General features: G+C 63.1%; 2 protein-coding genes across 2 annotated transcripts; one reads left to right on the top strand and one right to left on the bottom strand.

Moving 5' to 3' along the window:
• The first annotated feature begins 4,565 nt into the window (after positions 1–4,565).
• Positions 4,566–7,669, top strand: ZNF428 (zinc finger protein 428). Its single transcript, XM_065419961.1, has 4 exons — positions 4,566–4,617; positions 5,753–5,849; positions 6,671–6,769; positions 7,092–7,669. The coding sequence occupies exons 2-4, from the start codon at positions 5,768–5,770 to the stop codon at positions 7,667–7,669; spliced, it is 759 nt and encodes a 252-aa protein (XP_065276033.1). The 5' UTR covers positions 4,566–4,617; positions 5,753–5,767.
• A 4,134-nt stretch (positions 7,670–11,803) lies between these two features.
• On the bottom strand, positions 11,804–13,933 carry ZNF576 (zinc finger protein 576). Its single transcript, XM_065419960.1, has 3 exons — positions 13,840–13,933; positions 12,641–12,858; positions 11,804–12,321 (listed from the first exon to the last, which is right to left on the bottom strand). Exons 2-3 carry the CDS (start codon positions 12,849–12,851, stop codon positions 11,804–11,806), a joined length of 729 nt encoding a protein of 242 aa, XP_065276032.1. The 5' UTR covers positions 12,852–12,858; positions 13,840–13,933.

Raw genomic sequence — 13,933 nt, 5'->3', positions numbered from 1 at the left:
GTTATGGGGTTAGGGCTATGGGGTGGGGGTAATTATGGGGTTAGGGCTATGGGGTGGGGGCAGTTATGGGGTTAGAGCTACAGGGTAGGGTAGAGTTATGGGGTTAGGGCTATGGGGTGGGAGTAGAGTTATGGGATTAGGGCTATGGGGTGGGGTAGAGTTATGGGATTAGGGCTATGGGGTGGGGTAGAGTTATGGGGTTAGGGCTATGGGGTAAGAGGTAATTATGGGGTTAGGGCTATGGGGTGGAGGCAGTTATGGGGTTAGAGCTATGGGGTAGGGTAGAGTTATGGGGTAGGGCTATGGGGTGGGGGTAGAGTTATGGGGTTAGGGCTATGGGGTGGGGGTAGTTATGGGGTAGGGCTATGGGGTAGGGTAGAGTTATGGGGTTAGGGCTATGGGGTGGGGGTAGTTATGGGGTTAGAGCAGGGGTCAGCAACCTTTCAGAAGTGCTGTGCCAAGTCTTCGTTTATTCACTCTAATTTAAGGTTTCGCGTGCCAGTCATACATTTTAACATTTTTAGAAGGTCTCTTTCTATAAGTCTATAATATAGAACTAAACTAGTGTTGTATGTAAAGTAAATAGGGTTTTTAAAATGTTTAAGAAGCTTCATTTAAAATTAAAATGCAGAGCCCCTCGGACCAGTGGCCAGGACCCGGGCAGTGTGAGAGCCACTGACCCCTGGGTTAGAGCTATGGGCTGGGGGGGTAGTTATGGGGTTAGGGCTATGGAGTAGGGGATAGAGTTATGGGGTGGGGGTACAGCGAAGAAGGCAGGTGTCAGGGGTTAGGGTTGAGGTCTTAGGGCCAGGGTCAGACCCTGCTCTCCACCCCTCCCCCGGTGCCGACGCGCCCTGCCAGCCCCCCCAGCCGGGATCGCCCCTGGTCCCAGCCCCGCGTTAGCAGCTGCTGCCTTTGCTCTCGCTCCACACCCAGGCGATGGCCCCTGCCCGGGCCCGGCTGCCCTGTGCCCCGACCCCAGTCGCTCCGAGCCCTGGGGGGTAGGGGAGGAGCCGGGACCCACCTGCCCTGGGGCAAAGGCAGCTCGGTGTCCGCTCGGTGTCCCTCCCGCGCCGTCCGTCCGTCCGTCCGTGTGGCTCAGAGCTGGGCTTTTGCTGCACCTGGTCCAGGAAACAGGGGACGAGTCAGATGGAAACTGAAAGCAGAGGCTGGAGCCGGCTTAACTGCTTCAGACTCAGGGATGGGCACCCACACAGGGACCCTGACCCCCTGCGTGGCACAGCCCCTCGCCCAGCCCCGACGTCGGGCCGAGTCGCTGCTGGCCCCGAATCAGGGGTTATGGACTCCAAGTGACAGACTCCACCATGGACACCAGTTCAACCTGCGAGTGCTCCCTGCTCCCTGCCGCAGGGGAAAGCAACCCTCCCCCCGGCCCCACACACACCGGGTTTCCCGGAATCAGCCCTGTGCTACGAAAGGCTCCGGCTGCTTTCGGTTTCTACCTGCCTGAGCCATTCAGGGACTGGAGGTGCCAGACCCAGCTCGCCCCCCGGCCCCGGGATGTGGGTCGGCACCATGGACAGTTCTCTGACAGAGGCGGTGTCTGGGGATAGATAGATAGATGTGGGGTCTGGGGATAGCTAGGTGGATGGTCGCCCACTAGCCAGCACACATTGGTCCCGGCCGCTCTCGGTTCCTGGCCCTGCCTCCGCGCCGGGGGCTGCACGTGATGACCCCGCGAGGTCCCTTCCAGCCCCACGTTCCCGTGGCTCGATAACAGACTCACGCGAGCCGGGGGATTTCACGGCTGGCCCAGAGGGGGAGGTGAAGCAGAAGGTCTCTCACCCGTTCTCCTGCCGGCCAGCTGGTTCAGGAGGTAGGACTTGCCGATGCGGTACAGCCCGGCCACGGCCACCACCACCACGGGCTGATCCACGCCACGCAGGGCCTCCAGCGCCTCCTCCGTCACCTCCAGCCCCCCGTCGGCCGGGTTGGCGATGAGGCACACGGGCTGCTCCATCACCCACCTGTGGAACAGCAGACGCAGAGCTGGAGCTGTGGGAGAGTGGGGGAAGGGCGGCTCCGGCGTTTCCCTCCACCCCAAACCCCTGTTCTCAGGCCGCTCCGCAGGGGCCGCACCCCCCAGCGTGAGAATCACTGTCAGACACGCGACCGCTGCCTCGCCACCCTCCCAAGAGAGACGCCGCCGAGGGGAAGTGACTCGCTGAAGGTTGCGTATGAAGTCAGTGGCACAGCAGGGATAGAACCCAGGAGTCCTGGCTCCCAGCCCCTCCACCCCCGCTCTAACCACTAGACCCCACTCTCCTCCCGGACCAGGGGACAGAACCCAAGATTCCTGGCTCCCACGCTTCTGCTTTATCCACAAGACCATCCTACCTTAGGAAATGTAGATGGCAAGAGATAAACTTTCCCTCCCTCTAGTTCTTTATTCCATCCGACTCCCCCAGGGAAATCTTTATTCCAGACACTTCTCTGCACTTCCCGCTTCCTTCGCTTTCCACCCCACCAGCTCTGGCCCTGCTACACAAGCGTTCAGCTCCGTGAGCTACTGAGCGGCCCGGTTGGGATCCCGCAGCTCGCTCAGGACAACCCTCGGCCTTCAGCCGCGGCTGGCCAAACACTGGAGCGCGACTGGACCAGCCACAGAGCCAGAGATTCCCCTGCCTTAGGAGAGAAGCAGGGTCTAGTGGTCAGAGCAGAGGGGCGGGGCTGGGAGCAGGACTCCAGGGTTCTCTCTCTGGCTCTGGGGCGGGAGTGGGGTCTAGTGGGTTAGAGCAGGGGGGCTGGGAGCCAGGACACCTGGGTTCTCTCCCTGTCTCTGGGAGGGGAGTGGGGTCTAGTGGGTTAGAGCAGGGGGGCTGGGAGCCAGGACTCCTGGGTTCTCTCCCTGGCTCTGGGAGGGGAGTGGGGTCTGGTGGTTAGAGGGGGGGGCTGGGATCCAGGACTCCTGGGTTCTCTCTCCAGCTCTGGGAGGGGAGTGGGGCATAGTGGTTAGAGGGGTGAAAGCCAGGACTCTGGCCAGCTGCTCCAAGGCAAATGGGCATGCCAGAGGCGCCAGGCCCAGCTCAGCGCTGCTGCCAGCACACACAGGCCCCCCAGTGGCAATGCCCTCGTCGCCCGGCCGGCCCCGTGGGGCGGGCATGTTCCCTACTGGTCTGGAGCCAGGCCACGTTTGTATCTGGCAGCCAGGGCACAGCACAGCTGTGCCCCCTTTCCCGGGCACCGCCGGGTTCCCCACAACCCCTCCTGGGCCAGGGGCCAGACTGCTCCAGACGGACGTTGTGGAGAGCACCGGCGCAGTGCTTCTATATCGTGATGCCAACTTTTCCCAACCTACACATTTCCCAAAGCTCGTGAAAAATTCCCAGATAAAGTTTTTGTACAGTGCTTCTATAGCCTGGGAAATTTCCCAGACCCTGGGAAGCTGTGAGTCAAATGTTTCCACTTGGGAAATTGGGAATTTTACTCACAACTTCCCCGGGTTTGGGAAAGTTCCCAGGCTATAGAAGCACTGCAGCGGGCACAGGGCTCGTGGCGCATCAGGCCCCCGAGCAGGCGCCCGCCTCCCACCCTGGCAGCGCATCACAGGCCCCTGGAATGGGGGGTCCCCCCTGTGTGCATTTGGGACCCAGGCACCAGCTCCCCATAGTTTACAGACTGGTCCATTGCACAGCCATGCATTGCACTAGCCCCGCCCCCAGTGTACGGACCGGACCATTACACCCCCGTGCATTGCACCAGCGCCCCCCCCAGTGTACAGACCGGACCATTACATCCCCGTGCATTGCACCAGCGCCCCCAGTGTACAGACCGGACCATTACACCCCCGTGCATTGCACCAGCGCCCCCAGTGTACAGACCGGACCATTACACCCCCGTGCATTGCACCAGCGCCCCCAGTGTACAGACCGGACCATTACACCCCCGTGCATTGCACCAGCGCCCCCAGTGTACAGACCGGACCATTACACCCCCGTGCATTGCACCAGCGCCCCCCAGTGTACAGACCGGACCATTGCACCCCCGTGCATTGCACCAGCGCCCCCCCAGTGTACAGACTAGACCATTACACTCCGTGCATTGCACCAGCACACATCCCCAGTGTACGGACCGGACCATTGCACCCCCGTGCATTGCACCAGTACCCCCCCCCCCCGTGTACAGACCGGACCATTGCACCCCCACGTGCATTGCACCAGCTTCCCCTAGTTTGTGGACCGGTCCTTTGCACCCCCAGTGGTGCATTGCACGAGACTCCAGATCTAGACCATACCAAGGGGAATAATGAAAACGAGGAGCATTATTCCCCTCATAGCAACGGTAAAAATGGCACACTCCGTCGCACATGCGCAGAACCCTCCATCGGGACCAAGTCGCCCCTGCTTCGCCTCCTCCACTCGGCGCAGGCGCATCAACTCAGGAGAGGAAAGCCCCGGAGTTCGACCTCCCTCATCACTGCGCATGCGCAATACCTTGCGTCCACGGCGCAGACGTGAATGGGCGGCCCGCGCACGCGCAAAGACTCACGTCGGAGGCGCTGCCGGGGCCCCGCCCCCCGCCTCGCTCCCACTGCGCCTGCGCAGCTCGGTCCTGCCGCGGCGGCCAGACGGGACCGGGTCAGGCCCGGAGGAGCCGGTGAGCGACGGGCGGCGCGGTGCATGGCGGGATAGGGCGGGCCTCCCGCCTCTCCCCCCGGGGTATAGCGCCCCGGTGCATGTGGGGTCGGACCCCTCGACACTCCCCCCCCGGTCCATATAGCCCCCGCCCGGTGCATTGTGGGATGGGACCCTCCTCCCCCTGGTCCATATAGCCCCAGCCTGGTGCATTGTGGGATGGGACCCTCCTCCCCTTGGTCCATATAGCCCCAGCCTGGTGCATTGTGGGATGGGACCCTCTTCCCCCTGGTCCATATAGCCTCAGCCCGGTGCATTGTGGGATGGGACCCTCCTCCCCCTGCTCCATATAGCCCCAGCCTGGTGCATTGTGGGATGGGACCCTCTTCCCCCTGGTCCATATAGCCTCAGCCCGGTGCATTGTGGGATGGGACCCTCTTCCCCCTGGTCCATATAGCCTCAGCCCGGTGCATTGTGGGATGGGACCCTCCTCCCCCTGCTCCATATAGCCCCAGCCTGGTGCATTGTGGGATGGGACCCTCTTCCCCCTGGTCCATATAGCCTCAGCCCGGTGCATTGTGGGATGGGACCCTCTTCCCCCTGGTCCATATAGCCTCAGCCCGGTGCATTGTGGGATGGGACCCTCCTCCCCCTGGTCCATATAGCCCCCGCCCGGTGCATTGTGGGATGGGACCCTCTTCCCCCTGGTCCATATAGCCTCAGCCCGGTGCATTGTGGGATGGGACCCTCCTCCCCCTGGTCCATATAACCCCAGCCCGGTGCATTGTGGGATGCGACCCTCCTCTCCTTGGTCCATATAGCCCCAGCCCGGTGCATTGTGGGATGCGACCCTCCTCCCCCTGGTCCATATAGCCTCAGCCTGGTGCATTGTGGGATGGTACTCTCCTCCCCCTGCTCCATATAGCCCCAGCCTGGTGCATTTTGGGATGGAACCCCCTCCCCTTGGTCCATATAGCCCCAGCCCATTGTGTCCCTCATCCCTTGGTCCATATAGCTCCAGGGCAAGGTAGGTTTGGAGCCTCACATTTCTCCTAATCTGTATAGTCCTGGTGCATTGTGGGATCGTGGCACATTGGGGGGTCAGCTCCCGTGTGACAGAGCAGGGACCCCATGAGCGAGGCTCTCGCCCCAGCCAGGCTGATCGCCGAGGGATGATGTCTGAAACACACAAGCACACGGACGTGGGGGGGAGCGAGGACGTGATCTTCGAGGAGGAGGATGGGACCTCGACCGGTGAGGGCAGGGCAAGGCAGTGGCTGGTGGGGAGGGGCATTGGGGGGGCTGGGATTCCCCCTCCCCCTCCCCTTGGTCTTTATAACATCAGGCCAGTGCATTTCTCCTTGCTCTAGTCTGTAAAATACTAGGCCTAGTGCATTATGGGCTTGGAATTCCCCGTCCCCTGGTCAATATAATGCCAGTCCCAAAGCATGATGGGATTGGAATTCCCCTTTCCCATGGTCCTGAGCTGCTGGGGGGTGGTGGCACACAGGAGAGGGGCCCAGTGCACTGTGATTGGACTAGATTTCATGCTAAATAGGGTCAGGCCTGGTCATGACTGGGCTGGGAAATCTGCCGTTAAACCCAGGGCGATGCCGTGTGTGTGTGTGTCTGTCTTCAGTCCTTTGTTTTCGGTCCTAAATTACTGTGCTGTGTGGTGGTTAAACACCCACCGTGTCCCACCCCAGAAGGGCTTCATCTCAGCACTAGGTGAATAGATGTTTCTCTCTACCCCTTTCCCTGGCTCTCTTTTGATTGGTCCCTATGCTGGAAGGGGTGGAGCCCAGGGTTTGCTTGGTGTGTGTAGCTCTCTGGCACCGTTAACCGTTTGTGCTCCCTGAGGCTGTGGGGAGAAGAGGGATTAGCTGCATCGTACCTGTGCATACTTTCGTGCTTCCCAGAACAAGGGGCACTGGGGAAAACTCCTGTAGCTCAGGGACTGAGGGGCACCAGCAGAGCTGTGGGGAGCCTGGGGCTGTGGGTTGGAGTTGAGGGGCACCCCCAGTGGCTTGGGTGAATGGGAAAAGGCAGCCCCTCACCTGCAGTGGATGTTGCAGGCGTCTCCACGGTGCAGGAGGAAGAGGATGAATCGGAAGCAACCTCGGTGTCATCTGGAGAGAGCCGGCCATCCACGCCCTCTGCCAACGGGTACCCAGGTAGGTGGGCGGCTCTGCCTAGCGCTGGTCATCTCACGCTGTGGAGCTGGGAGTCAGGACTCCTGGGTTCTCTGTGCAGCTCTGGGAGGGGAATGGGGTCTGGTGGTTGGAGCAAGTGGAGATGGGAGCCAGGACTCCTGGGTTCTCCTCCGACAGAGATTCAGACCCCTGTCCGGCAGCCCAGCTGGCAGGCTCAGGGCTGGATAGGCCATGCAGGTCAGCCCCTTCTCTGTGGTTGGGGGTGCTGGGGTGTGTGTGTTCTGGGGCTGCCTGTGGATCAGGGACAGTTTGCTGACACCCCCCACACCCCATCTCTCTCTAGGTCCCAGGAGCAAGGAGCTCAGGTCGGCAGTATCGGAGCCCCAGCAGGAGGTGGCGGCAGAGGAGGGGGATGCCGGCCAGGGTCGCTTGGGCTCCCCGCAGGCCCCCAGCCCCGAGTGGCATGAATGCCCCGAGTGTGGGCGCGGCTTTGGCACCTCACGGGCCTTGAAGGTCCATCGCAGCTACCATGTGGGCCGGAAGCGGCCGCACACCTCCTCCTCCAAGCCGCCCCCGCCCCGGCCGGCCCCACCCTCTGCCGGGGACCCAGAGGGCCGCGACACCAGGCCTGTGCCCCCCTCGCCCCGAGCCGGAGCCTTCCACTACATCTGCGCTGAATGTGGCCTGGGCTTCGCCTCGCCTGCCTCCCTGGAGGCTCACCGCTGTGAACATGGCTGGCGCCGCAGCCCCCCGGCCCCGCCCCGCAACAAGGGGCCCCCCGCCCCGCCCCGCGAGGCCAATGGCGCCCGGGACGCCGAGGGAGCGGACGGACCTTACCACTGTACCGAGTGCCCGGGCGAGTTTGGCTTGGTGGCAGATCTGCATGAGCACTACATGCTGCATGCCCGAGGGGAGCTGTAGCCCCCTACCTTGCTGTGGGGCCGGGGGGTGGGGAAGGTGGGAGTGAGATGGATGGTGGCAGTGGTGTGATCTGTGGGTTGGACGGTGGCGGCAGTGGGTTCCACAGGCTGCGGGTTGGCGTTTGCGGTGGGATTTGTGGGTTGGATGGGGATCTGTGGGAGGATATGAGGGAGCCAGAATGGTGGTTGCGGTGGGATCCACAGATGAGGATTGGTGGTTGCAGTAGTAGGAGAGAGGATGGTGGGTGTAGTGGGATCCGTGAGTTGGGTGATGTTCGCAGTGGTTTCTGCAGGCTGGGGGTTGGTGGCAGTGATGGGATCTGGGGTCCTGAGACAGAAATGGGGGCCGGGGACCCCCCCCTTCCTTTATTCTAGTTGATTTGTAGATTCACATGAATCTGACCAGGGCCCCAGCCAGCCTGGCCTCATCTTTGCCTCCCCCCAGAGCGGGGCCTGTTATTCCTCCCAACCTGCCCCCCAGACCTCAGAGAGGGGAGCCCTGGCAATCTCCACACACCCTTGGGGCTGCAGGATTGTGGAGCTGGAGGGGCCCGGGCCGCCATCCCCACTGCTGCCCGCGAGGGAGGGGAGAAGGCCCTGTCACCCATTTGCTGCCCCTCTGCCCCACGCAGATTAGGCCGGCAGCCACTAAGGTGCCCCTTCCACTAGCCCCGGGCGTGTTTGGAACCCACCGCCCCCAGGGGGTCGGGTGGGGCAGATCCCGCCCGCGCACCCTGTCTGCTTCGCCTTGGAGAGAGCGGGTTGTGGGCGGGCCAGCCATCCGCAGAACGATGAATATTAACGAGCTCATTGAAATAGCTGGGGGGTGGGGACCTTGTTTAATAATAAAAGTGATTCTGTATCTCTGCCGTACTCTGTCCCCTGCGCCGGTGTCTGTCTGGCCTGTGCTGGGTGGGCCTGTGCTTGGGGAGGAGGGGGGCTGTCTCCCAGGATGATCGGGGCAAGGACCCGGCCTGTGCTGTGATGGTTGCACTATCATCGTCACGGCCTCACCCTGCGGATGGGTGACATCACCCCATAGTTGTGTGACATGGGTGGGGACGCTGCACCTGGCCGTCCCCCTGCCAAGCTGGGTGACAGGTGGGTGACATCATGGTGCAGGCCTGCGCTGTGGGGGTGATGCCATGCCCGTGACAGCAGCAGCGTCGCGTGTTGCATATTATTTAGGTGGGGGGGCCCCGGGCCCTTCCTAGCACTTGGCCTGGTGTCCTGTGGTGCCGGAGCTAAGACTGTTAACAGCTTTAGCCCCTGGCTTCACTGAGAACTACAACTCCCAGCATGCACCTTGCTGGGGTATTGTTCTGTGGTGAGAACTGCAACTCCCAGCATGCAGCTGGCTGGGGCATTGTTCTGGGGTGAGAACTACAACTTGCCACTCGCCCAGCCTTTGCTCCTCTGCAAGAACTTCAACTCCCAGAATGCATTTGGTTCGGTCATTTCTCCACTAAGAACTACAGCGCCCAGCATGCATGTGGTTGGGGCATTGTGCCTGAGAATGAGAGCTTGTCGTGGGGGTGGGTGTCAGCCCCTCAGTTGGGGCGAGACTGCCCTCCGGGGGGGGAGGGGAATACCTGCCCCAGGGGGCCCTGCAGCACCAGCTCGAGGTACAAGACAGAGGGGCCGGAGAACAGGACAGGGGCCCTTTCCCCTCTAGGGGGCGCTGGCTCCCATCTGGGACACCATAGGCTGTGTGTCTAATTCATCTCCGTCCGGCCCAATCCCAGGACTCCAGCCAGCCCCCCACCCCCCCTCCGCTGGATGAGCCCCTGGCCCAGGATATGCCCTGGAGATAGCGGCTAGAGGTGGCCCTGGGTGAGCCACTTTATGGGGGGGGGGGGGCGGGGAAGGCTGGATGGGACCGTGGGGCAAGACATGGGGCCAAGGCCACGCATCTGGGGCAGAGCTTCCAGCGAGTGAGCCACCCACTGCTGGCCCCTCTCAGCTTGTCGCTCTTCTGCTGGCTGCCCACCCCATGGCCAAGGTGTCCTCTGGGCTGCCCCATGCCCCCAAAGGGAGGAGGAGGGACTGAGGGGGCTGGGGCTAGGGCTTGTCGCTCTGTGGGACTCATGCAGGGCCCGGGCCCTACAGGAAGCCCTTGGTCCTATATAGCACTTCAGGGTCGAGGCCCCCCTGCACTATAGCCCCAGTGCAAGGGCAGGGCCTGTGGGTGCAGCAGCGGGGCCGGGTGCAGTGACCAAGTCATGAAACCCTCCCTCATGGTTACGGAGGGGCCTGGGGCCCGTCCGCACACAGTCTGGGAGCATCACAGCCCTGGGGCTGCAGCTCCAGAGAGATGGAGGTGGGAGAAGCTGGAGTCACAGCCCGGAGGCCCCCCGGATTGTGGGGGGAGTTTCAGCCCCATTACAAGGTCAAGAACGAAAAACAAACGGCCCCGAGATTTTTTCTTTAGGGGGTAGAAGGTGGGTCAACTGGAGGGGCACCAGCTGAGCTGGTGCGGCAGGGCTGGGATGGCAGCAGGCTGTGGGTTGGGATTGAGGGGCACCCACAGGGGGTGGGGGGCAAGGCTGGGCCTGATGGAACATTTTGATTGGCTGCAGTTGAGATGGTACCGGGGGGGGGGGGGGGGGGGGAGAGCAGTTTGAGACAGAAAGTGAAGCTGCATCCTGGACCATCCCCATTCCTCAGCAGCTGAGGCCATTGTCTCAACACGCTGATCAGCTGAGTGGGGTCCTGGTGCCCTGGCCCGTGTCACTGCCACTGCCCCGCTGTGGGGCAGGAGTTCTCGCTGCATCCCAGCCCCCCCCCCTGCGGCCAGCTCCCCTTCCTCTGATTTTGAAATCAGGCTTTGCAGTTCCTACGCGTCCCCAGCAGCTGAAGGCAGAGCCTTTCCAATTCCCCCAGCCCTGGGGCTACGTGCCCATGGCTCCTTGTAGCCTTCCCCTGCCCTGCGGCCAGCCCCGCCTGGCTCCAGCCCGCCCCAGGAGACAGACACCCTATCCTGTGCTCAGCTTCCAACTCTTTATTGTTTCCATATGAAAAATAGGACCGTCTCCTCCCCCCAGTGCCCCCGCACGGCCCCGCAGCCTGGTATGGGAGCCCGACTCTCCTCAACACCCCACATCTCCCCCCTTCCGCTCCAAACTGCCCCCGAAAACTTCCTTCCCATGGCTGCCCAGCTCCGCCCCAAAGCAGTGAAGATGCACGCCCCCTTGGGGAGCAGGCAAGTGCCCCTGGCAGCAGGTCTGGGACCCCTACAGCACTGGGCAGTTATACTGGTACAACTGGGCTTATAGTGGCTGTAGGGGCAGACTGGTATAACGGCCCTTTGTACTGGATTAAGTGCCTCTGTGCCAGGGGCTGCACTGGGATAACTCTAACAGGGTGAAAGTCACCCCCACACTGACACGGTTTACCGGGACAAGATCTGGGCCCAGCTCAGCTCGGGAAGTCAGAGAGATCACGCCACACTGCAGGGTAACAGCCCGGGGACCAGACATGGGCTTTGGAAAGCTCCCCCCTGCCCCCAACACAGAAAGAGGACGTGTTCGGGTTAGGTCCTCTCCCGCCAGGACTCCAGCGCGGGGCACTGCAGCCTCCACCCGGGCTAGGGAGTGATGGTCGGTGCCGTGGAGCGCTCGGTGCGTGGCTGCAGGGGAGGCGCGAGGCGTTTATGGGAGGAAGAGCAGGGTGTGGAGAGAGATGCTGTGGGGTGCGTGTCGCAGACGGACACGGACACAGGGGGATGGGGGGGTGTTTCAGATGGCAGCCCCCCGAGCCAGCCCTCCTGCCCTGGGACCGGATAGGAGCCCATGCTCCCTAGAGGGCACAGGCCCGGTGCCCCATTCCCCGCCCCCCTGAGCTAGCCAATTCCCCACCTTGGGGCCTGATGGGAGCTGGCGCCCTCAAGAGGGGAAAGGCCCCATGCCCTGCTTCATCCAATCCGCTCAGTTCCATCAATGTCCTTCCAGTCCCATTCTAGCTCGACTTCCTGCCAGGCGGCGCCTGCTGTCCCAGCGCCCGGAGCCGATCGGAGTGGGCTTGGTGGCAGAAGAGGGGGGCATTCTGCTGCAGTCCCAGCTCTCCCCACTGGGGCTGCAGGGGGCGCTAGAGCTCCTGGGGCGGCGCCAGAGCCCCCAGGCCGCGGCGCAGGGCGCTAGAGCTCGCCACGGGCGTGCCGGATGTAGTGTTCGTGCAGGCCGGCCTCCTGGGCGAAGCTCTCGCCGCACTCCGTGCAGGAGTAGGGGCGGGAGGGCAGCAGCTCCAGGGGGCGCTGGTGGGAGGCCTGGTGGCGGCGCAGATTGGAGAGCTGGCGGAAGCTCTTGCCGCAGTCGGGGCACTGGTGGGGCAGGCTGCGGCCGGCGGCGTGGCCCAGCCGGTGGCGTTGGTAGTTGGCCAGCTGGCCGAAGCGGCGGCCGCAGTCGGAGCACTCAAAGGCGGGGCGCAGGCAGTCGGGGCAGTCGGGGGGCGGGGCGGGGGCGTGCCCGCGCTGGTGGCAGATGAGGGCGCGGGAACTCTCGAAGGGCTTGCTGCAGATGAAGCAGACGAAGAGGGCGTCGCGCAGATTCTCCTGCACAAAGTCCTCGGGGTGCTCCCGCTTCATGTGCCGCTCCTTGAACTTCTCGTCCGGGAACGTGATCAGGCAGTGGAAGCACTGGTTGGAACCCAGGCGATCTGGGGGGGCGAGGGAGAGCTCAAGGCTCCAGCCTGGGCTGACCCCCACCCCCAACTCCGTGCCCAGCCTGGGCTCCCCACGCCACCCGCCTCCCCCCACTGCCGGGATCCCTAACTCCTTCTGAGCTGCATACTCCAGTGCTGGGGAGGGGGAACGGGGCTGCCCTCCCCGAGGGAAGGGCCGGGAGTCCTGGCATTGGGGGGATCTGGAAGGCGGGGTGCAGTTCCCCAAGGGAAGGGCCGGGAGCCCCAGTGCTATGGCGTTTAAAACCCTAGAGAACAGACACAGGAAATGGCCGTGACCACCTCCGGTACTTACAGACAGGGCTGTTGCTGGAAGAGGCCTTGACCTTCCCCTCGGGACTGGGCCGGGCGGGTTCGTCCTCGACGCAGATTGGCTCCAGGTCAGAGCTGGGGCACCGTGTCCGGGCTGGGGTAGCCTCCTGCTTGGCAGGGAGTGCAGGCCGCGCTGGGATCTCCTGCGGGAGCGGTTCAGCCAGGGGCTGCTTCTCTGCTGTGACTTCAGACATCTTTTCTCTGCGAAGGGAGGAGCGAGTTGTGTGAGAGCACACCCTCCCCCCAGATCAGCCCCATGAGCCCAGCTAGCCACATATCATGTCCCCCCAGCTCAGACCCACCTAGGCCCCTATCCAGCCCCCTCCCTGCCGCCCCAGATCAGCTTGGTATCCCCTTCTTTGGACCAGCCCCATGTTTCTTTCTTTCACTCTAGGTTTCTTTGCTCCACACCATGAAGCACCTCAGCTTCCCATAGGGCCCCTCACTGCAGTGTCTCAGCCCCTCACTCCGCCCACCCCATTTCCTCCCACCGCTCCCCTCAAGGAGTCCCCTCCTGTCCAACCCTCTCTCCATGCAGCCCCCAGCTGTCCCCCCCATGCAGACTCCCCCACCCCCCATGTGGGCCAAAAGCTCCCCATATGAAGCCATTACTGCCTGTGGACTCCTCCCCCCAGGCCCACCCTCCCCATGGAGGCCCCCAACTTCTTCCCCCCCTACAGATCCTTCTCCCTCCCCTCACATGGAGCCCCCAAACTCTCCTCAACTCTTCCCATGGACCCCTCCTCTCCCCCCTCCCAGGGAGTCCTCGTCATCTAAATCCTCATGGAGCCCTTCGCCACCTTCATATAGATCCCCCAACCCCTCCCCCCACAACACAAAGCTACCTCTCCCCATGGCCCCTTTCCCCCCGACCCTCATATGCAGCCTCCCAACCCCCCCCCCAAAGCCAGATCCCCATGGACCCCTCCCAGCCACCCCTCCCCCCACCTCCCAGCCTCCCCCCAATGGAGACACCCTCTCTCAGCCACCCCTCCCCCCACGGATCCCCTCAGCCACCCCTCCCCCCACGGACCCCCAATGGAGACACCCTCCCTCAGCCACCCCTCCCCCCACGGATCCCCTCAGCCACCCCTCCCCCCATGGACCCCCAATGGAGACCCCCCCTCAGCCAGCCCTCCCCCCACGGCCACCCCCCATAGAGATCCCCCTGTCACCCCTCACCTCTCTCCCTCTCTCTTCTCCTCCCTCGCCTGCTTCGCCTTCCTGTTTCCGATGCCCACCCAGCCAGGACCCCTCCCTGTTTCCGCTAGGGCTG

The sequence above is a fragment of the Emys orbicularis genome, chromosome 20 (genome assembly GCF_028017835.1).
Source record: "Emys orbicularis isolate rEmyOrb1 chromosome 20, rEmyOrb1.hap1, whole genome shotgun sequence".
Taxonomy (NCBI): Eukaryota; Metazoa; Chordata; order Testudines; family Emydidae; genus Emys; species Emys orbicularis.
The sequence above is the reverse complement of the archived record's forward strand: the minus strand, read 5'-3'. Positions and strand labels throughout refer to the sequence as shown.

Excerpts from the sequence above, each read along its gene's own strand:
- ZNF576 (XM_065419960.1), bottom strand. The coding sequence starts at position 12,851 with ATGTCTGAAGTCACAGCAGAGAAGCAGCCCCTGGCTGAACCGCTCCCG. Across the intron at positions 12,322-12,640 it reads TTCCAGCAACAGCCCTGTCT|ATCGCCTGGGTTCCAACCAG; the intron begins GTAAGTACCGGA and ends TCGCCCCCCCAG.
- ZNF428 (XM_065419961.1), top strand. The coding sequence starts at position 5,768 with ATGATGTCTGAAACACACAAGCACACGGACGTGGGGGGGAGCGAGGAC. Across the intron at positions 5,850-6,670 it reads GGAGGATGGGACCTCGACCG|GCGTCTCCACGGTGCAGGAG; the intron begins GTGAGGGCAGGG and ends TGGATGTTGCAG. Across the intron at positions 6,770-7,091 it reads CTCTGCCAACGGGTACCCAG|GTCCCAGGAGCAAGGAGCTC; the intron begins GTAGGTGGGCGG and ends ATCTCTCTCTAG.